The following is a 22,350-nucleotide window of genomic DNA, read 5'->3' as shown; positions in this document are numbered from 1 at the left end:
ATTCTAAATTTTGATTTTGGCTTATTTTCACTTATTTTCATTAACCTTATAAGATATTGACAAATTATTTTTACTAAATTGTTAGTTGCGACATGTCGTAACTTATAAATTTTGGTTGAAAGGGTGCGTTGACAATAAATGGGTGTTTTCGCCCCTCTTATATTTAGAATTATGCGTAAAGTGATGTTACTCATTAACCATATATATTTTATCATGTCATCATTCTCTACTCTTTGTTTGATGATAACCTTTTCTTTATAATGTTAACCTACATCCACACCCATATAGCTTTACAATATTTGTTCAGCTGGAACAGAAATTATGGCATGATTAAAGATAGACAAAAAACTAAAGAACATTCAATATAAGGTACGAAATAGAAGAGGTACGAACGGACCTGATACCCAGACAAAGGTACGAACTAACTTCCTACCATTTCCGGTGCATGTTGTACGATTTTGATATTCTTTCGTTATTGATATTTATTATTGAAAAGTGTTGGATGGTAGACTTCGAGGTGTTTTGAATAGACTTTTCTGGTATATACCACGTATTTGAAAAAAAAGAGACTGAGAGTATCGTCATTTGTCGTTCAACAGTGACACTGACAACAGGTAAACATACATGTACACATCATTTGCCATAATTTCAAATTTGACAAAATAATTTGTACAGTTGTATACATGACTTCACTCAAGAAGGATAAACACAATAAAATTGAGTATGGAAATAGGGAATGTGCCGAAGAGACAACAACCCGACCATAGAGCAGACAACAACAGAAGGTCACCAACAGGTCTTCAATGAAACGAGAAATTCCCGTACCCGGAGTCGTCCTTCAGCTGGCCCCTAAACAAAAATATACTAGTTCAGTGATAATGAACGCCATACTAAACTTCAAATTGTACACAAGAAACTAAAAGTTAAAATAATACAAGACTAACAAAGGCCAGAGGCTCCTGACTTGGGACAGACGCAAAAATGCGGCCGGGTTAAACATGTTAAACACAAGCACTTATTTTTAATTTGGGAGGTCGACCTATCAGTGTATTGAAAAAAAGTGCCTGTGACTAGTGTGAGCCTGTCAGGGGGATCTCATTGGGAGTTCTGATCCCAAATCCCCTATTTTGTCAGATTCCTGTATCCCACTTACGCCATGTACACTATGTATTTAAGCAATTCTTATTGTTTTGTTATTTCCCATGTACGTTCGACTTGATTTCCTGTTTTTACGGCACAATAATTTGACTTTCACGTGTCACGCTTACAAAAAATTCGCTATCCCGTGTCACGCTTAGACCGAAATGAGACCCACTGTGAGGCTAAATTATTTGACCAGATATTTCAGAAATTATTTCAGGTCACCGCCACTGATATTATAATTTACCTTTTATAGATGCCATAGGTCTGTACATGTAAGTCTGAGTCAGTCAAAACTATTATCACCTGATTTGAACCCTGTACAGTTGTACAAACATGATCACACAATTATGTTTGTTTTCATTCCTGTTACTGTTAGTACATGATAGATTTTATATGTCCCCATTTCAATGCATTGATCGGCCAAAAAAAGGGGGGTTCCAACCTCCGGACACCCCCCCCCCCCCCCCCCGGAACCGCCAATGCACTGTGTACACGAAAGGTGCTGTCTACACGAAAGGCATTGTCTACACGAAAGGCTTTGTCTACACGAAAGGTGTTATGCATTTCACTGCATCTAGACACAATGTCGCTATTGTGTCTTAAATTACATAATGCATCTTATCTAGACAAAGGTTAAAATGACAGATTAAGCTATGTCACTTTTATGTGAATTTTAACTTGCTTTTCATAGTTCATGTTTCATGTTTTTATCTGTACAAATTGTTGATATTTGTTGAATTATGTAATTTACTAATAAACTATGTAAACTTGCTAGTGTTAAGTTTTGAAAAGCCATATATTAAGGATCAGAGACTCGGCTAGGATTCCGATATCTACTCTTCACACGGGCTGGGGTAAAATATGTTAAAGTTGACACTGCCAAAATACGGTACCGAAAATACACATTGTAAAAACCCCTCCGGCTACATATTTAACATACCTGCTATTTTAAAAATTGTTATAGTAATGTTTTATGTTTTCATTAAGCAATAAAATATATTCGTATATCCTGGGACTATTATACTATATATATAATATTACTTATTAGTATTTATATATAGTCCCAGGTATGAGCTACAAAAAATGCGGAATTCTCTCCGACTTTGGTTTACACGTTAAAAATTTGATTTGATTTCCTGTGCAGGCTTTGTGGCATAGAAGATTTCGAGCTGTTTTGAAAAGATAATCTTATTATACGCGATAAGCACATTTGAAAAAAGACTGAGAGTATCGTCACTCATTGTTTAAAAGGTATTCATATCATCTTTTCCTATTGATATTAAAAATTTAACATCTTTTTAGGGTAAACTTATCATAACAAATGGAGAAATATGAATCCGGGTCCGTTCGTCCTGATTCACGTTCGTCCCAGAGACTGTTCACCCTGATTTTAATTTTCTTCTTTAAGAAAATATTGTATTCTAGTTGTATATTTTTTATTATTTGAACAGAATAAGTACACAGTCTTAGCCAAACCGTTATAAAGTTAGCCTGACCGAAAAAAGAAAAAACATTTTTACTACATGTTCAACTAAAAAATCTTGAAAGTTCTGTCTCTCCGAAAGAATTTCTTGTCTGACATCGTGTCAGCCAGACAAAGTTTGGGATACACTGGGTTAATGTTTGTTGAAACATTCGCCGAATATTTGTATTGCCACAAATAAGTGTTAGTATAATAATAAATGAACTACTTGTATTTTCCCTCTTCAACATATGTTGAAAAAATAATTTATACTGCACAAAAGATTTGGGAAATTGAAATATAATAAGATGGTCACCCTGCCTCAGTCGTACGGGAATCAAAATTATGTACATTTACAATGCTTTACCTGTGATACAAAATTAGAACAAATTGTTCTAAAAATAGATTTGTTTCTATGACCTGTACATGTTTGTATGTTCCAGACCGTATGAGTATTTGAACTGTACATGTCTACACGTACTCATATGGTCTGGAACATGTACAAATTACAATGTACATTGTTACGCTTTGATTAAAGTAAGTTGTTCAACTACACATACATTGTAACGCAGTCTGTTATCATTTTTATCAATACATGTGTATTGAACTGCCTTTGAAATGCAGTATTTACCACTTGCACAGTGATGTAATACTGTTTCTTGAACCTGGTTATTTTTTTATATACATGTGTATGTGCGAGGCAGTAAATAGGTAACTGTAAGTAAGGGAGGGCTATACAGGTTATTTGCTGGAAAGGAGTGTTGAAATTGTGAAAATATAATAATTGCTTTAAAATAAGTTAATAGAGGTTAATGCACTTTTTTGAAAATAATAATAATATAAAATGATTCACGTATGAAATTCCTCAACCGTATACTGTATATATTTTTTTAAATGACCTGTAATGTCACATACCAACTCTGCACATGCTCATCAGTTTGAACTAAGCATATCAAGGAGGCGATTATTTTCTATGCAATTAACTGAAATGCCACTTGAATGACTTGTAAGGCTAATAATTAGTTTGTGATAATGTATAGTTTATGGTTAACCACAAGTGGCAGGTCAATGATATTTAGTATGCTGTATAAGCATTGGCATATCTCATTTCCATGGAGATTATTTGGCCATGCCCCCTCATCCTCAGTCATTGTCTATTGACTTTGAAAATTTGCTTAGTTTACATGTACATATGTATTAGTTTGTGATTAGGTCAGTTTTTGGGGAATGACCAGAGGTGAATTTAGGGGGGGGGGGCGGAAAAAAAAATGGTTGCTTATATAGGGAATCACTGAAGCATGACTGGAGCGGGCCCCCTCTTAGGTCAGTCAGTGGGCCCCCACTTATGAAAATTTCTGGATCCGCCACTGACGACTAGTGGTAGCTATACATGTAGGTCAATGATATTTGGTATGCTGTTGTATTACATGTACCATTGGCGAGGGCCCTCATGGGGTTTTTGATTATGTGATTACTTGGCCGTTTTTTTAATGATTATTTGATTATTAAGCCAAATATTTCATGATTATTTGATTACCTAGGACTGTATTTTTAGTTTATGATTATTTGATTACTAAAGATAAGCAAATATTTAATGATTATGTGATTATATTGGCAAAAAAATGGTGATTATGTGATTACTAGGACCCCCCCCCCCCCATGAGGGGCCTCATTGGCATATATATCTCATTTCAATGGAGATTATATGGCTCTGCCTCCTTAGTCATGGTCTATTGACTTTGAAAATTTTGCTAAAGTTTACATGTATTATTAGTTTGTGATCAGGTCATTTCAAGGAAAACCATTAGTGGTAGGCCAATGTTTATTAATATTCAGTTGTACAATGAATAAGCATAAGCACATCTTATTTCCATGGAGACTATAAAGCCCAACCCCCTCATCATGGTTCATTGACCATGGTTGACTATGAAACTTTTACATATACAAGTACATGTATTAGCTTTCTGAAAAAGCTATGTACTGCTTTGGTTTACACTAATTTAAGGTTATATGTGTGCATGTGGTTGTTAAATTAGTATTGAAAATGTAGTATTTTTAGATATTGATTGATATAAAATGGATGTACTTTAAGAGTGTGCGTTAAACACCCATGCCTTTAAAAAAATTTAATTTCTTGTTGAAAATTAAAAACAATTATAGATTTAGACACGGTTCTTGAGGTGTCAGAAGTTATAAAATACAGACAATGCATTTTTTGTAAACATTGTATAGGAACATTGTTTAGCAAAGCAAAACATGCAAATTGCAGAGTAACAAAGCAATTAAACACATATTAATAATTGATATTTCAATATTGAATTTATCTGTGAAAGGTATGCATAATAAAAGGAACATGAATTAAAGACAGTTGATCAGAACTGAAATGCACATAGTTAATCATTGTTAATTTTCTGGCATTTGATGTCTTATCCTGAACGAGAAAAGTCTGTAATTCTTTATCTTATTTAAGCCAATAGCTGTTGCTGTATTGATCTCAGCCTCGTTATTATGCAACCAATCAGAATCTATACATGATAAGTAATTTATTCAAGATGGCGTGTATTTCGACTGAAACTAATAGCTCCGCACCGTGATGTGAAGCAAAAAAAGAAGATGTGGTATGATTGCCAATGAGACAACTCTCCACAAGAGACCAAATGACACAGAAATTAACAACTATAGGTCACAGTTCAGCCTTCAACAATGCCCATCCTGCATAGTCAGCTATAAAAGGTCCCGCCCCAAAATGACAATGTAAAACAATTCAACCTAGAAAACTAACGACCTTATTTATGTACAAAAAATTAATGAAAAACAAATATGTAATACATAAACAAACGACAACCACTGAATTACAGGCTCCTGACTTCGGAAAGGCACACACATACAGAATGTGGCAGGGTTAACATATTACCAGGATCCCAACCCTCCCCCTAACCTGGGACAGTCGTGTAACAGTACAACATAAGAAAGAACTATAAAAATCAGTTGTAAAAGGCTTAACCCATCAGATAGATAAAATCCAAAAAAGACAAGTGGACGTGGCTGGGTACTTATACATCCCATAATAAAGAGACACTGGTAAAATTGGGAAAGGAAATGGGGAATGTGTCAAAGCGACAACAACATGACCATAGAGCAGACAACAGCCGAAGGCCACCAATGGGTCTTTAATGTAGGGAGAAACTCCCGCACTCAGTCGTCATTCAGCTGAGATAAAATAGATAAAATTAATGTTATTCAACGTCATGCAATCTATGTTCAAGACATATTTTCTAAACTGTTGAATTGCCATAGTTGACTTGTAATAACTATGGTGCTATCATACATGTATCTATACTTATTTTATTAATTTCCTATCAGACTTGTATCAAAATTGTCGGTACACTTATATTCTATTTTTTATCATTTAATTTTGTTGAATTTTAAAGGTATCATGTACATTTTTCGGTACTAGTCCCTTTTACTATAACAACATACTAGTTAAACACTTTTAACCATTTCATGAAATTCATAAGGCATGTTAGATGACATCACAAAGTATATCAGTTTTAAGACCTTCTAAAAATAACCGTGCAATGTCAGTTTTGCTTTCCCCCGTTTTCTATCAAAAATATAGTCGTGTCACTAACCCAGAACAAATTAAGTTAGTTAAAATATACAAAATTAATAATATCACAAAATATTGATTAAGATTAAGCACTTTGTTCCATTACTTTTACTGGTAGGGGACTAGTGTCACTACATATTACCAGGCAATACTCTCAGAATGCTCTCAATCATGTCAATTCATGCAAGTCTTGTGAAAAATAAAGTCAATTTATTGTAATGATAACTTCATACACATGTACTAGGTATTTGTTTTTCTCAAGCAATGATAAAGTTATGTACAACAGTAGACATTGTTCATGTTGTTATATAAGTACATCTCATGAATACATGTAGTATTAAATTAAAGTTACATTTACCAATAACATTTTTATTTACAGGCCTACTTCAGTTCTTACTAGTTGGAGTAACAGAGGTTTTTGATTTAATTAAGCTGACCAAAAAAGCTGGTTTCTTTGATTTTGGAACTTATAGTAAACATTGTGGTAAGCTTATATAATATACCGTATTCAGAAAGTACAGCACTTAAGCATTGGCATATCTCATTTCCATGGAGATTATTTGGCCATGCCCCCTCATCCTCAGTCATTGTCTATTGACTTTGAAAATTTGCTTAGTTTACATGTACATATGTATTAGTTTGTGATTAGGTCAGTTTTTGGGGAATGACCAGAGGCGAATTTAGGGGGGGGGGGGGGGGGGGGCTGGAAAAAAAAAATGGTTGCTTATATAGGGAATCACTGAAGCATGACTGGAGCGGGCCCCCTCTTAGGTCAGTCAGTGGGCCCCCACTTATGAAAATTTCTGGATCCGCCACTGACGACTAGTGGTAGCTATACATGTAGGTCAATGATATTTGGTATGCTGTTGTATTACATGTACCATTGGCGAGGGCCCTCATGGGGTTTTTGATTATGTGATTACTTGGCCGTTTTTTTAATGATTATTTGATTATTAAGCCAAATATTTCATGATTATTTGATTACCTAGGACTGTATTTTTAGTTTATGATTATTTGATTACTAAAGATAAGCAAATATTTAATGATTATGTGATTATATTGGCAAAAAAATGGTGATTATGTGATTACTAGGACCCCCCCCCCCCCCCATGAGGGGCCTCATTGGCATATATATCTCATTTCAATGGAGATTATATGGCTCTGCCTCCTTAGTCATGGTCTATTGACTTTGAAAATTTTGCTAAAGTTTACATGTATTATTAGTTTGTGATTAGGTCATTTCAAGGAAAACCATTAGTGGTAGGCCAATGTTTATTAATATTCAGTTGTACAATGAATAAGCATAAGCACATCTTATTTCCATGGAGACTATAAAGCCCAACCCCCTCATCATGGTTCATTGACCATGGTTGACTATGAAACTTTTACATATACAAGTACATGTATTAGCTTTCTAAAAAAGCTATGTACTGCTTTGGTTTACACTAATTTAAGGTTATATGTGTGCATGTGGTTGTTAAATTAGTATTGGAAATGTAGTATTTTTAGATATTGATTGATATAAAATGGATGTACTTTAAGAGTGTGCGTTAAACACCCATGCCTTTAAAAAATTTTAATTTCTTGTTGAAAATTAAAAACAATTATAGATTTAGACACGGTTCTTGAGGTGTCAGAAGTTATAAAATACAGACAATGCATTTTTGTAAACATTGTATAGGAACATTGTTTAGCAAAGCAAAACATGCAAATTGCAGAGTAACAAAGCAATTAAACACATATTAATAATTGATATTTCAATATTGAATTTATCTGTGAAAGGTATGCATAATAAAAGGAACATGAATTAAAGACAGTTGATCAGAACTGAAATGCACATAGTTAATCATTGTTAATTTTCTGGCATTTGATGTCTTATCCTGAACGAGAAAAGTCTGTAATTCTTTATCTCATTTAAGCCAATAACTGTTGCTGTATTGATCTCAGCCTCGTTATTATGCAACCAATCAGAATCTATACATGATAAGTAATTTATTCAAGATGGCGTGTATTTCGACTGAAACTAATAGCTCCGCACCGTGATGTGAAGCAAAAAAAGAAGATGTGGTATGATTGCCAATGAGACAACTCTCCACAAGAGACCAAATGACACAGAAATTAACAACTATAGGTCACAGTTCAGCCTTCAACAATGCCCATCCTGCATAGTCAGCTATAAAAGGTCCCGCCCCAAAATGACAATGTAAAACAATTCAACCTAGAAAACTAACGACCTTATTTATGTACAAAAAATTAATGAAAAACAAATATGTAATACATAAACAAACGACAACCACTGAATTACAGGCTCCTGACTTCGGAAAGGCACACACATACAGAATGTGGCAGGGTTAACATATTACCAGGATCCCAACCCTCCCCCTAACCTGGGACAGTCGTGTAACAGTACAACATAAGAAAGAACTATAAAAATCAGTTGTAAAAGGCTTAACCCATCAGATAGATAAAATCCAAAAAAGACAAGTGGACGTGGCTGGGTACTTATACATCCCATAATAAAGAGACACTGATAAAATTGGGAAAGGAAATGGGGAATGTGTCAAAGAGACAACAACATGACCATAGAGCAGACAACAGCCGAAGGCCACCAATGGGTCTTTAATGTAGGGAGAAACTCCCGCACTCAGTCGTCATTCAGCTGAGATAAAATAGATAAAATTAATGTTATTCAACGTCATGCAATCTATGTTCAAGACATATTTTCTAAACTGTTGAATTGCCATAGTTGACTTGTAATAACTATGGTGCTATCATACATGTATCTATACTTATTTTATTAATTTCCTATCAGACTTGTATCAAAATTGTCAGTATACTTATATTCTATTTTTTATCATTTAATTTTGTTGAATTTTAAAGGTATCATGTACATTTTTCGGTACTAGTCCCTTTTACTATAACAACATACTAGTTAAACACTTTTAACCATTTCATGAAATTCATAAGGCATGTTAGATGACATCACAAAGTATATCAGTTTTAAGACCTTCTAAAAATAACCGTGCAATGTCAGTTTTGCTTTCCCCCGTTTTCTATCAAAAATATAGTCGTGTCACTAACCCAGAACAAATTAAGTTAGTTAAAATATACAAAATTAATAATATCACAAAATATTGATTAAGATTAAGCACTTTGTTCCATTACTTTTACTGGTAGGGGACTAGTGTCACTACATATTACCAGGCAATACTCTCAGAATGCTCTCAATCATGTCAATTCATGCAAGTCTTGTGAAAAATAAAGTCAATTTATTGTAATGATAACTTCATACACATGTACTAGGTATTTGTTTTTCTCAAGCAATTATAAAGTTATGTACAACAGTAGACATTGTTCATGTTGTTATATAAGTACATCTCATGAATACATGTAGTATTAAATTAAAGTTACATTTACCAATAACATGTTTATTTACAGGCCTACTTCAGTTCTTACTAGTTGGAGTAACAGAGGTTTTTGATTTAATTAAGCTGACCAAAAAAGCTGGTTTCTTTGATTTTGGAACTTATAGTAAACATTGTGGTAAGCTTATATAATATACCGTATTCAGAAAGTACAGCACTTAAGGTGGCGTTACCTTGAATTGTAAAGTAACAGAACACAATTGTCTAGATCTTCAATGAAATACACAAATTTTGAAAAAAAAAATGTAATTGATTTGTGTGAAAATTATGTAATTGTTTTTAGCTCACTGTTCTGAAGGAACTGTGAGCTGTAGCCATCACTTGGCGTTCGTCGTTCTCGTCCGTCTGGTGTAAACTATTTCAAACATCTTCTCTGAAACTACTGAACCAATTCAAACCAAACTTAAGCTGAATGATCCTTAGGGTATCTAAAATAAAGTTTATGTTTTATTTTCTGTTTCGTCAAAAAACATGGCCGCCATGGCTAAAAGTAGAGCATATGGGTAAAATGCAGTTTTTTGGCTTATATCTGAAAAACCAAAGCAGTTAGAGCAAATCTGACAAGGGTTAAAAGTATTCTTAAGGTAAAGTTCTATCAGCCCTGAAGTTTTCAGATGGATCTAATAACCCATTGTTGGGTAGCTGCCACTAAATTGGTAATTTTAAGGAAATATTGCAGTTTATGGTTATTATCTTGAATAGTACATGTATTAATGATAAAGATAAGCTGTAAACAACAAATATGATCAGCAAAGTAAGATCTACTAATAAATATGACCAAAATTGTCAATTGACCCCTTAAAGAGTTATTGCCCTTCAAGAACAGTTTTACACAATTTTATTTAATAACAAACTACAATGAAATGTGACACTTAAAACTCTAAAACGAAAGATAAATGCCAAAAATCAAGGTGAGTGATTCAGGCTCTTGAGAGCCTCTTCTTCATCTTATAATTTAAAAAAAAACCAAAACAAACCCAGAATATATATGTTTAATTCAGATTCATTCTACTCTGCCATATAACCCAAAGGGCAGCTACTCAGAAATACTTTTTTAAAGGCGCATTTACAATACAACTGTCAAATTCATGTTCACTGATTTGACGACAATAGGAACTGTTAATACATGTCAATTTTTTTTTCTGAAGCTATATTTTGAAAATTATGAAAATATAAAAAAGACAAACATGAAACAGTCAAGTACATGTACTGATAACATTTCTTTTAACAGGTATTTCTTTAGTTCTGACTTGTTGAAGTGAGGGTATAGATTACATTTGAAGCTGACTGTTAAAGCTTGTTAATTTTATTAAGAAGTGGTAAATAGTTGTGGTAAGTTAATACAGCTTTTTCTGTTATTAAATCACATATATATAACAAACAAAAAAATCTTGTAAAAGATTAAAAAGGAGTAGAGGCATTAAGGCCATCTTTTTGCCCAAGAACATTTAGTTTATGAGAACTGTTTGGAAATGCATTTATTGTAGTGGGGAAAAAGTTAAGAATATTAATGGTAGCTTTTCAAATTGCACTAATATTTGGGCCGAATAAGGGCCTTATTGCCTCTACTCCTTTGTCATTGTAGAATAACCCATCCAATAATTCAAGTATAGAAAAATATCAAATGAATAACAGAATTATATATTGCATAAGTTGATTATCAGAGTTGTTTGGTTTGAAGTATTTGAATATTATAAGATCGCAAACACTTTTTATGCCCTTCCTGTGATAGTAAAGGGTCATATTTTTTTCTGGACTGTACGTCCCTCCATTTGTTCATCTGTCCATTTGTTCGTTCCTCCGTATGTCCTGCTTCAGGTTTAAGTTTTTGATCAAGGTAGTTTATGATGAGGTTGAAGTCCAATCAACTTTAAATTTAAACTTAGTACACATTTCCCTATGATATGATCTTTCTAATGTTAATGCCAAATTAGAGTTTTTATCCCAACTTTGAAAATAAAAGTGTGAGTGTACTGTACTATGGACACATTCTTGTTAGATAATAGAATATATATATTCCAGGACTTTTCTTGTCTTTTAATCCTCTTTACACAATGTTAAATGTTGCTTTTAGATTTCATAACAGGGTTTTATATAATTTTATTCTTATTTTGTAGAAAATGCCACGTAGAGGAAGAAAGAAAAGTGATTTAAGTAAAAAGAAAGAGCAGAGAGATCGAATGAGAGAGAGAAGAATAAAGCAGGCCAATAACAAAAACCTCATCTCCGTGGATAATCAGAGCGCCACCTCTTTAAACTGCCCTACTAATCAGAGCGTCAACTCTCTAAACTGTCCTACAAACAATGATCAGAGCATCAACTCTTTAAACTGTCCTATGCAGCTAGAGCAGAGCGTCAACTCTATAAACTGTCCTATACTGCTAGATCAGAGCGTCACCTCTATAAACTGTCCTATACTGCTAGATCAGAGCGTCACCTCTATAAACTGTCCTATATTGCTAGATCAGAGCGTCAACTCTATAAACTGTCCTATACAGCTAGATCAGAGCATCAACTCTATAAACTGTCCTAAACCACTAGATCAGAGCGTCAACTCTATAAACTGTCCTATACAGCAAGATCAGAGCGTCAACTCTATAAACTGTCCTATACAGCTAGATCAGAGTGTCAACTCTATAAACTGTCCTATACTGCTAGATCAGAGTGTCAACTCTATAAACTGTCCTATAAAACAAGATGAGAGCATCAACTCTATAAACTGTCTTATGAAACAAGATCAGAGCGTCAACTCTATAAACTGTCCTATAAAACTAGATCAGAGCGTCAACTCTATAAACTGTCCTATTAAACAAGATCAGAGCTTCAACTCTCTAAACTGTCCTACCAACAATGACCAGAGCATCAACTCTCTAAACTGTCCTACCAACAATGATCAGAGTGTCGACTCACTAAATTGTCCATATAATAATGAATCAATCAATAGTACTGAAACAATAGTATCTAAAGAATCTACCAAATTAAATCTATCAATCAAATCTGAATCACAACAATCAGTCAAATCTGAATCACAACAATCAGTCAAATCTGAATTAAAACAATCAATCAAATCAATCCAATTAAATAAATCAATGTAATCAAATGTGGGTTCTGAATCATTTATTTCAAACCTAGATATTAAATCAACTAAAACAAAGATGCATAATGAATCGATGAAAACAAATCTGGATTATGATTCAGTTAATACAAGTATGGATTATGAATGGATTAAAACAAATATGGATTATGTATCAATGAAAACAAACATGGATAATGAATCAATGAAAACAGATCTGGATGTTGAATCGATGAAGTCAATGATATCAAAACAAAGTTCTAAAATCAAACACAATCTTTCAAATTTGAATGATGCAATCCAATTGGATACAAATTTTAATAAGGAACACATGAATAGTCATGAATTCTTGGATAAGACTGAAAGCATGGCTATTGAAACTGAAAATATTCAGCTTGATTGTAATGATTTTTCAGAATGTAAACAAGAGAATGATAAGCTAAAGTTGTATAGTCATAGAAATAGAAGAAACATATCTGAAGATAGTATAGAGGTTAGATCAGTTTTTGATAATTGGGTAGTTCAAGGTAGTTTTCACCAAGGAGATACCAGATTTGGAATTGATAGTGGGAAGCAATGTGTTGCAAACTGTTTATCAGCTCTTGCCCATAGTAAAATTAAAGATCTAGGTGATTGGGATCCTATGTATTTAGACAATGTTTTGATTGATGGAAATGAAATATATAGAAATATTCATGGTAATAATACTCATTTACTTGTATCAGACCTACCAGGTATGATAGACATGTCAGGAAAGTTATTGGAAATATCAAGAAAAGAATCAATTACAGCTGTTGTAGATACTTCTGGAACTACAGATTTTAGTGCATTTGGAAATTCTTTACCTTTAGACCAAGCTTTACAAGAGTCCCTTATAGACTATGATGCTTGCTTTATATGTGCATATGACACTACTTTTTTAGCCTTGAAACATAATCAAGAATTACTTTTGTTTGATTCTCATGCACGAAATGAGCTTGGCTTAAAGGACAGTGATGGTAAAAGTTTACTTTTAAAGTTAAACAGTCTGGATCATCTATACCAGTATTGTTGCAACATGATTGCTGGTGCAAGTCAAGATCAATGGTTTGAGGTAACAGGAGTCAGTATTTCTAATTTTGGACAACAACCTATAATCAAAACTAACTCTGAACTTTCAGAAAGTCATACACAAATAAACACTAGTGAACTTAAACTATCTGAAATTCTACAAACTGGAAACAAAGATAGTCATGAGCTTCCTAAAACTCAAGAAAATATTACTCTGAACGACAACATATCACCAGAAATAATCGAATTGAACATTAATAAAAGTATTGGCATTGATAAAATTAATGAAGTACACATTAATGAGGTTATTATGGATGATGAATCTGATATTGAAATATTGTCTTCAGCTGAAATCTTTTATGATTTTATACCCCTGCATACACTTTTAAAGAGGAAGCTTTGTAAAATCATAAATATACCAAGCAAGTATATATCCAAACAGAATTCTTCAAATTCTTATAAAATAGGACCACCAATTGCTTGCAAGACAATCACAGGTGATGGAAATTGTTTATTTCGAGCCATTTCATATTCACTATCCAGTAGACAAGAATATTTTGGAAAAGTAAGAAGGGCAATAGTTGATCATTTGATGAGAAATGCAGAAATATTCAGGTCTTTTTTACAGCCAAGATTTAAAACTGTAGAAGAGCATATACAAACACTGAAAATGGTAGAAAATAATACATGGGGAACTGAACTGGAAATACTAGCTTGTGCCGACCTTCTTAAAACAGACATTTATACTTTTTTTAACAATTCATGGATTAAATATTCTTCATCTCAAATATGTAGCAACAATAATGTTAATGATCAAGCAATTTATCTTCAACATAATGGAGATATAAATCATTATGAAGTAGTCACAGCTGTTACACAAGAGTCCATTTCACTAAATGGATCACAATCTAGACAAGAACATTGGAAAAAGTATCAGAATTCTAAATCTGAGGTGCCAACAAAGAAAATGAAAATTGATGAAAACCAGATGACCGATTCAGATAACAAAATAAAAGTCGGCAAAACTGAATCAAAAGTCTTTTCAAAAAATGAGAAAGAAAGGATCAAGTACATGACAGATGGTGAATTTAGAGCTAGAAAGATTGATACAGGAAAAAGAAAATATTGGGAATATGAAGAAATACGTTCAAAAAAAATCTATTCAGGCATTAAGAAATATGAAGAGAATGAAATATACAGAGATAATATGATACATGCAGGTATTCAGAAATATCAAGAAGACGAAAATTATAGAGATACCTTAATAGACTATGGAATTCATAAGTATCAAGAAGATGAGGATTACAGAAAAGCCCTAATACAATCAGGAATTGAGAAATATAAAGATGACAATGAGTACAGGGAAAAGCTGAAGCAAGCTAGTATACACAAGTATGAAGCAGATGTAAATCATAAGGAACATATGAAGCAAGCTAGTATACACAAGTATGAAGCAGATGTAAATCATAAGGAACATGTGAAGCAAGCTAGTATACACAAGTATGAAGCAGATGTAAATCATAAGGAACATGTGAAGCAAGCTAGTATACACAAGTATGAAGCAGATGTAAATCATAAGGAACATGTGAAACAAGCTAGTATACACAAGTATGAAGCAGATGTAAATCATAAGGAACATGTGAAGCAAGCTAGTATACAAAAGTATAAGGTAGATGTAAATCATAAGGAACATGTGAAACAAGCAAGTAAACAGAAGTATGCAAATGATGATGCACACAGAATTAAAATTAAACAACAAACATCAGTACGTCGTGAAAGTCTTCAGGAAGAAAACAAGCAAATATCTGAGGTAATAAGAAAATTTAAAGATGAAGTTAAAAAAGGTCCAGAATGTGTTTGTGCTTGTTGTTTGAGACTGTTTTTTGAAAAACAGGTTCAGATCTGCAAGAAAGATTCTGATGATAATTCTATATTTGATTCAGTTACAACAAATAAATATGAACACAAATGCACAGATGATTGTAAGACAAATTGTGCTTTTGAAGGAACATGTAGAACAAGTCTATGGATCTGTTATACTTGCCATCGTAAAATGTTGAAAGGTAAAATACCTGCTGACTCCTTTTCGAATAGCCTATTACTAGAAGATGTTCCAGTAGAGTTAAAACGGCTCAATTCAATAGAGCAGCAACTTATAGCACAGAACATTCCATTCATGAAAATTATGGCTTTACCAAAAGGAGGACAAAAAGGAGTTCATGGACCTGTCGTTTGTGTGCCATCTGATTTGAAAAAAGTGACATCTATATTACCCCGATCTGAAGATGAAAGTCTATTACTAAAAGTAAAGTTAAAGAGAAAGCTTAACTACAAAGGATATGACAAATATCAATTTGTAAGACCAAACCATTTAGAGCAAGCACTTTTGTATTTAAAGGATCAAAACATTTGGTATAAAGATGTGACTATCAATAATGAATGGATTAATCCAATTCCTGAATTAGACGATAATCAAGTAGTAAATGAGGAATCTGATGATAATGAGCTGGTAGTGGAAAACGAAATACAGGAAGAAGAAATGAGAAAGTCTTCTACAACAGGCAATGAAAGAGAAATAGAAAGTGAACCAGTTAGCTACATTGATGATAGTTTACGTGGTGTTCAGTTAGACACTTGTTTACAACCTGCTGATATCGGACAAGAGGCTTTAGATTTATGCTTTGACCAAGTATTTAATATAGCTCCAGCAGAAAATAATAGTCCTCTAAGTGTTCTTCAAGAACCAGGAATTGAAGCTAAAACCTTTCCTGTACACTTTCCTTCAGGCAAAAATACTTTTGATGAAAACCGTGATGAAAAACTGACTATTGGAAGGTACTTTAATCTTAGATTGATGAGTGTCGAAAATAGATTTGCCAGAGATACTTCCTATATATTTTTCAGTCAATATTTAACAGAGCTCACTAGCGTGATTTCAAATGTACAGATATCTCTTAGAAAGCAATGTCCTATTTCAAAAGAAGGAAAGAAAGTAACTAGAGAAATGCTATGCAACAAGGAAACATTAAAAGAATTATTTAAAAAAGATGAAGCTATAAAATATTTAAAACCTATTCGAGGAACTCCTCCCTATTGGCAAAGTTCACAAAAAGATATATTTGCAATGATAAGACAGTTAGGAGTCCCAACATTCTTCTGTTCTTTTTCTTCTGCAGACTTTAGATGGACAGAAATTGTAGACACAATTTTAAAACAACAGGGTGACATGCGAAATACTGAAAATATGACATGGGATGAAAAATGTAAAGTTCTCTGTAGCAATCCAGTTACAGCAGCAAGAATGTTTGATAATAGATTCCATAAATTTCTGAAGAATGTTATCATGTCAGAAGCTCAACCAATAGGGAAAATAATCGACTATTTTTACCGAGTTGAATTTCAACAAAGAGGTTCTCCCCACACACATTGTTTGTTTTGGGTAGAGAATGCTCCAAAATTTGGTGAAGTTGAAAATGATGAAATTATCACTTTTATTGACAAGTACATTTCATGTGAGATACCAGATGAAAAGGAAGACAAAGAGTTGCATGACATTGTTATGGCAGTACACCAACATAGCAAAAAGCATTCAAAATCTTGTAAGAAAAAAGGAACAGTATGTCGTTTTAATTTCCCTAGACCTCCCTCAAATAGAACATTTATCTCAGAACCAAGTGATCCAGATAAGGATTCAGAGGAAGAGGAAGAATTTGCAAAGGAAATGTTGTCAAACTTATGGAAAGTAATAAAAGAGAATGAAGATAAAAACTTAGATGTATCTGAAATTTTCAAGAAAGCAGGACTAACTCAAGAAAGCTTTGAAAAATGTTACTGTTTCATCACCAATCGAAATACAGTAGTTCTTAAACGTCAGCCAAATGAAATATACACCAATCAGTATAACCCACATCTTTTGAGGGCTTGGGATGCAAACATGGACATACAATATATTTTGGATGCATTTTCCTGTGTTGTATATATTATAAGCTACATAAGTAAAGCTGAGCGAGAGCTAGGATTACTACTGCTGCAGACCAAAAATGAAGCTGAAGAAGGAAATTTAAATGCTCAACAGACTTTGAAAAAAATTGGAACTTCATACTTACACCATAGGGAGATAAGTGCACAGGAAGCTGTTTTCAGAGTAACAGGATTGAGATTAAGAGAATGTTCAAGAAAAGTAGAATTTATACCCGTTGGTGAAAATCCATGTCGAATGAGCAAACCTCTGAAAGATCTGGAGAAACAACAAAGTTGTAAGTCTGCAAAAAGAAAAAGGAGTAATAGTGACAGTGAAAATGAAGATGAAGATGAGAATAGCACTTGGATGAACAATGTTGTTGATAGATATAAAGGTAGACCACACATTGACATCTTTATCAAAATATGTCTGGCAAGATTCTGTTCTGAATACAGTGTTATACTAGAATCACAATTACCTCAAAAAATTAATAAAGAAACAACCTTCAAACTTGATGGCTCACTTGGATACATTAGAAAGCGCACAAGAACTTCCCCAGCAGTTATAAAATATCCACGCTTCTCATCAGAAAATTCACCAGAAAAATACTATCAAAGCATATTGCAACTTTATTTACCATACAGATATGATGAACAGTTGAAACCACCACAATTTCAAACATATGAGAATTTCTTCACCTGTGGTACAGTAAAATTTGAAGGAGATAATGAGTTAAGTTCTGTAAGAGAAATTGTTGTCGAAAACATGTCAGATTTTGTAAAAGATGGTCATGATTTAGAGGAAGCAGAAAAGTAATTAAATGAAAAAGGTCCGAATGAAGATGCTTGGTGTGAGTTATGCCCAGAAGCAGAAGTAAATAGAAGAGAATGTATAGATGAAGGCAAAGTAACAAGTGTGATTGAGGAGGATTTATCAATACCAGATTTGAATAATGAAAAGAGCTCATCATCTGTTGGAACCAATTTGCTGTCTGTTTCTCTCACAAAAAATGAAATTATTCCAAGGCTAAGAAGTCTGAATGTGAAACAAAGAAGAATTCTCTATAAAGTAAGAGATTGGTGCATTCAGAAATCAAATGGAAAAACACCAGAGCCTTTACATTTATTTATCACTGGAGGAGCTGGAACGGGTAAAAGTCACTTGATCAAGTGTATACAATATGAAGCAACTCGAATATTAGCACAAACTTCAGAGAATCCAGATGATCTCACAGTTCTATTAACAGCTCCAACTGGAACAGCTGCTTTTAATATCCATGGATTGACAATTCATAGTGCTCTTGGAATTTTCAAAACACTGTCACCTGATCATGCAACTCTCAGTGAAGACAAAATTAATTCACTCAGAACAAAGTTAGAAAATTTGCAAATCTTGATTATTGATGAAATTTCTATGGTCAATAAGAAATTGTTGTTTTTCGTACATGAGCGACTTAGACAAGTGAAAAAAAGACCAGACAAATGTTTATTTGGAGGTGTTTCAGTTATTGCTGTTGGCGATTTTTATCAGTTACCACCTGTCAAAACAAAAAGGGTAGACAAATTGTATGTAGATGATCCCTCTAATCCCTCAAATCAACTATGGAATGGTTTGTTTGAAATTGCTCAGTTGGATGAAATAATGCGTCAACGTGAGGATGGTTTGTTTGCAGAACTACTAAATAGATTGCGTGTTAAGCAGAAAAATGAAAGTTTGACATTGTTTGATAAAAGAACGCTAACACACTGCTTTGGAGATGGCCCCGATGAAGCCTTGCACATATATTCCACAAATGCAGAGGTTGATAACTTTAACAAGGAGATGATAATGAAGCTATGTACAGAATCAAAACTAATTGAAGCACAAGACTTCCAAAAAGACAAAACGTCAGGAAAATTGACTTTGAAAAGAGTCCATTGCACAAAGTCAGATGTATGTCTTCCAATATCTATCCTTTTGGCCGAGGGAGCAAGAGTAATGCTTATCAAGAATGAGGACACCGCAGATGGTTTAGTAAATGGTGTAATGGGAACTGTTATATCTATCAAAGACGTCTTGCCTAACTCCCTCCCAAGTACCATATTCATTCACTTTGACAATGAAAGAGTAGGAAGAAATGCAAAGGTACAAAAAATCATAAGTGGAAAACGCTGTGTTGGATTGAAACCCTCAAGTGAAGACATTCCTTTTAGCAATTGTGTACGAAAACAGTTTCCATTAAAGTTAGCCTGGGCTTGCACAATTCACAAAGTTCAAGGATTAACAGTTGAAGAATGTGTTGTTGATTTGAACAAATGTTTCACATATGGTCAAGCATATGTTGCTCTTAGCAGAGTTACCTCAAAATCTGGTCTACACATTAAAAGCATAGACACTGAAAAAATAGACAAGAAAATCTTCTGTGATCCTGATATTGTAAAGGGTGTTTCAGAAATGACTAGATTTTTGCTTGAAATTGATGATGTAGCAGAGGAACCTACACAATCTTTTCAAATAATGTATCACAATATTCAAGGTTTACAGACTCATGCAGAAGATTTGAAACATAATCCAGACTTTAGAAGGGCTGATTATATTTGTCTAACTGAAACCTGGACTAATCAAGAACTCATTTGCTTTGAAATGATGGGATATGATGGTTTTCATTTGCCCAGATCTCTAGCTTTCGAAGATGATAATTCTTATTATTCTTCTTTAAAGGAAATGCAGCATGGTGGTGTATGTGTTTTTTACAAGCTTTCTACAGAAACTGAAATATGCAACTTGGCCTCAAACTTAGAATGTATAGTTTTCAAGATATCAAGTAAAAATATTTTAGTTGCTACTGTATACAGAACCCAGAAGTATAATCTAGGAAAATTTTTGGAGAATTTGGAGATATTAATATGTAAGTTAGTAGACTTATCAGAAAAAATTGTTGTAATTGGTGATTTTAATCAAGATATTTTGAAAGGTGGTTGTACAGTATTTAATTTCATGTCATCAAAAGGTTTCAGACAGCTTGTAGATAGTCCAACAACAGAAGGAGGGACTCTTATTGATCATGTGTATGTAAAAGGATGTCTTGATACACAGATTGCTATTATTCCAACATATTACAGCTATCATGAGGCACTGAAAATAGTAATTCCATATGACTGAAATAGGTAAGATAAATATGTAGAACCGACAGAGCCATAAATTATAAATATGAACAGTTAAAGCATTGTATAAATAAAAAAAAAATATGCCTCCTAAAGTCCAACCCTTCGTCCCCGTCGTAGGAGGCGGATATCAGCACTAAAACATGATTTAGTGCTGATAACAAACAGGGCTCTGGCAACACACCATACCCATTGTTATCCGACACAATGGGGGATCAGAAAAAATGTCGAAATACTCGGGTTTTTTCTGCAAGGATAGGTATATTTTGGGACCACTAAAATGTGTCGGTTAAAGCAGGATGTTGGAATACTCAGGTCTCGATTAGGCAGGTTAAACTGTATGACCATTGTAGTTGCTAAAGTGTTTCTTTCGTCATTCTGAATGAGTTTGAAATATTTGCCACTGTATGATAAACAAACAATTATTTAATCAATTAATCCAAATGAAAGATTAGAAAAGATAATTTCTTAAAGTAATACACATATTTAATATTTATAAAACAATTCTATGTTATATTTTTTTCTCTGTCTAAATGTAATAATTGATCATAAAGATATATATTTTCCAGAATGAAAATCATCGTTCTCTAGAAAATGTCCTCAGTGAGAACAGTATAAAACTCAATTGTTTTAGCTCTTGTGCATTGTTTCATATATAAAATTACAACTGCCATGAGGTGAAATAGTTGATAATGACTTATCAGCAAAGAAGGAAGATGTTTCTATAAGACATAGTTTATATCCAAGGCTTTGAGTACTGGTAAGTCATACTTTTCATACTTTTCATACTTTTCAGGTCAATATAACAATGTGATTATTTTGTATTTCCCAATTTATGCATTTCAGGATATTTTTGCTATTTATAGAAAAGATAACTTGAGCGATAAGGTGGAAAGACCTTCAATTGTTCTCTGAACAATTGGTTTTTAATTATTTTTTTTTTTCTTCCGCCTAATTTTTTTCCTTTGCTGTTTTTTTGTTTCGCAAGATGTCGCTTAGATTTTTGGAATATGATATCGAACAGTTTATACGCTTTTGAAACCAACTCGTTTTAACCGAATACTTTCCCAAATAAGAGTTATCTCCCCGAACACTGTTTTTCTTGTTATCTCTAAGGCTTCGCAACCGTATAAGAAACCGACAAATTTATTTTTCCAAATTGCTCGTTATATCCTCAGGAGGTTCTGTTTTATTTTGACCGAAGCCGTATATAGATTCCATATGACAGTTATCCCCCCTTTTATGTTTGATATAAGAATTTGCATTTCTAACTGGTAAACCATAAGTGATAGAGACCTAGGGTCTTTTGATTTGAGGTCCTTGGTCCAAAAAAATGAAAATAAGGTCAAGGTCAAAGGTCAAGGTCATATTATAAATTTTTGATTTTGGCTGATTTTCACTCATTTTCAAAAGCCGTATAACTTATCGACAAATTATTTTTACTAAATTGTTAGTTGCGACATGTGGTAACACGTAGATTTTA

General features: G+C 33.3%; 2 protein-coding genes across 2 annotated transcripts in view; both read left to right on the top strand.

Moving 5' to 3' along the window:
- Positions 1-12,735, top strand: part of LOC139497771 (uncharacterized) — a 293,518-nt gene extending 280,783 nt beyond the window's left edge. The window contains exons 16-19 of the mRNA XM_071286006.1: positions 6,595-6,699; positions 9,654-9,758; positions 9,924-9,943; positions 11,758-12,735. Coding sequence (XP_071142107.1) covers positions 6,595-6,699; positions 9,654-9,758; positions 9,924-9,943; positions 11,758-12,735 — 1,208 coding nt within the window. The remainder of the gene's footprint in view (positions 1-6,594; positions 6,700-9,653; positions 9,759-9,923; positions 9,944-11,757) is intronic.
- Positions 2,282-20,865, top strand: LOC139497770 (uncharacterized). The gene is made up of 5 exons (XM_071286005.1): positions 2,282-2,394; positions 6,595-6,699; positions 10,872-10,972; positions 11,758-18,536; positions 18,750-20,865. Exons 4-5 carry the CDS (start codon positions 12,796-12,798, stop codon positions 20,863-20,865), a joined length of 7,857 nt encoding a protein of 2,618 aa, XP_071142106.1. The 5' UTR covers positions 2,282-2,394; positions 6,595-6,699; positions 10,872-10,972; positions 11,758-12,795.
- The last annotated feature ends 1,485 nt before the right edge of the window (positions 20,866-22,350 follow it).

This window comes from Mytilus edulis, chromosome 12 (assembly GCF_963676685.1).
Source record: "Mytilus edulis chromosome 12, xbMytEdul2.2, whole genome shotgun sequence".
Taxonomy (NCBI): Eukaryota; Metazoa; Mollusca; class Bivalvia; order Mytilida; family Mytilidae; genus Mytilus; species Mytilus edulis.
This window is presented reverse-complemented; position numbering and strand designations above follow the sequence as displayed.

Excerpts from the sequence above, each read along its gene's own strand:
- LOC139497770 (XM_071286005.1), top strand. The coding sequence starts at position 12,796 with ATGCATAATGAATCGATGAAAACAAATCTGGATTATGATTCAGTTAAT. Across the intron at positions 18,537-18,749 it reads GATTTAGAGGAAGCAGAAAA|GCTAAGAAGTCTGAATGTGA; the intron begins GTAATTAAATGA and ends AATTATTCCAAG.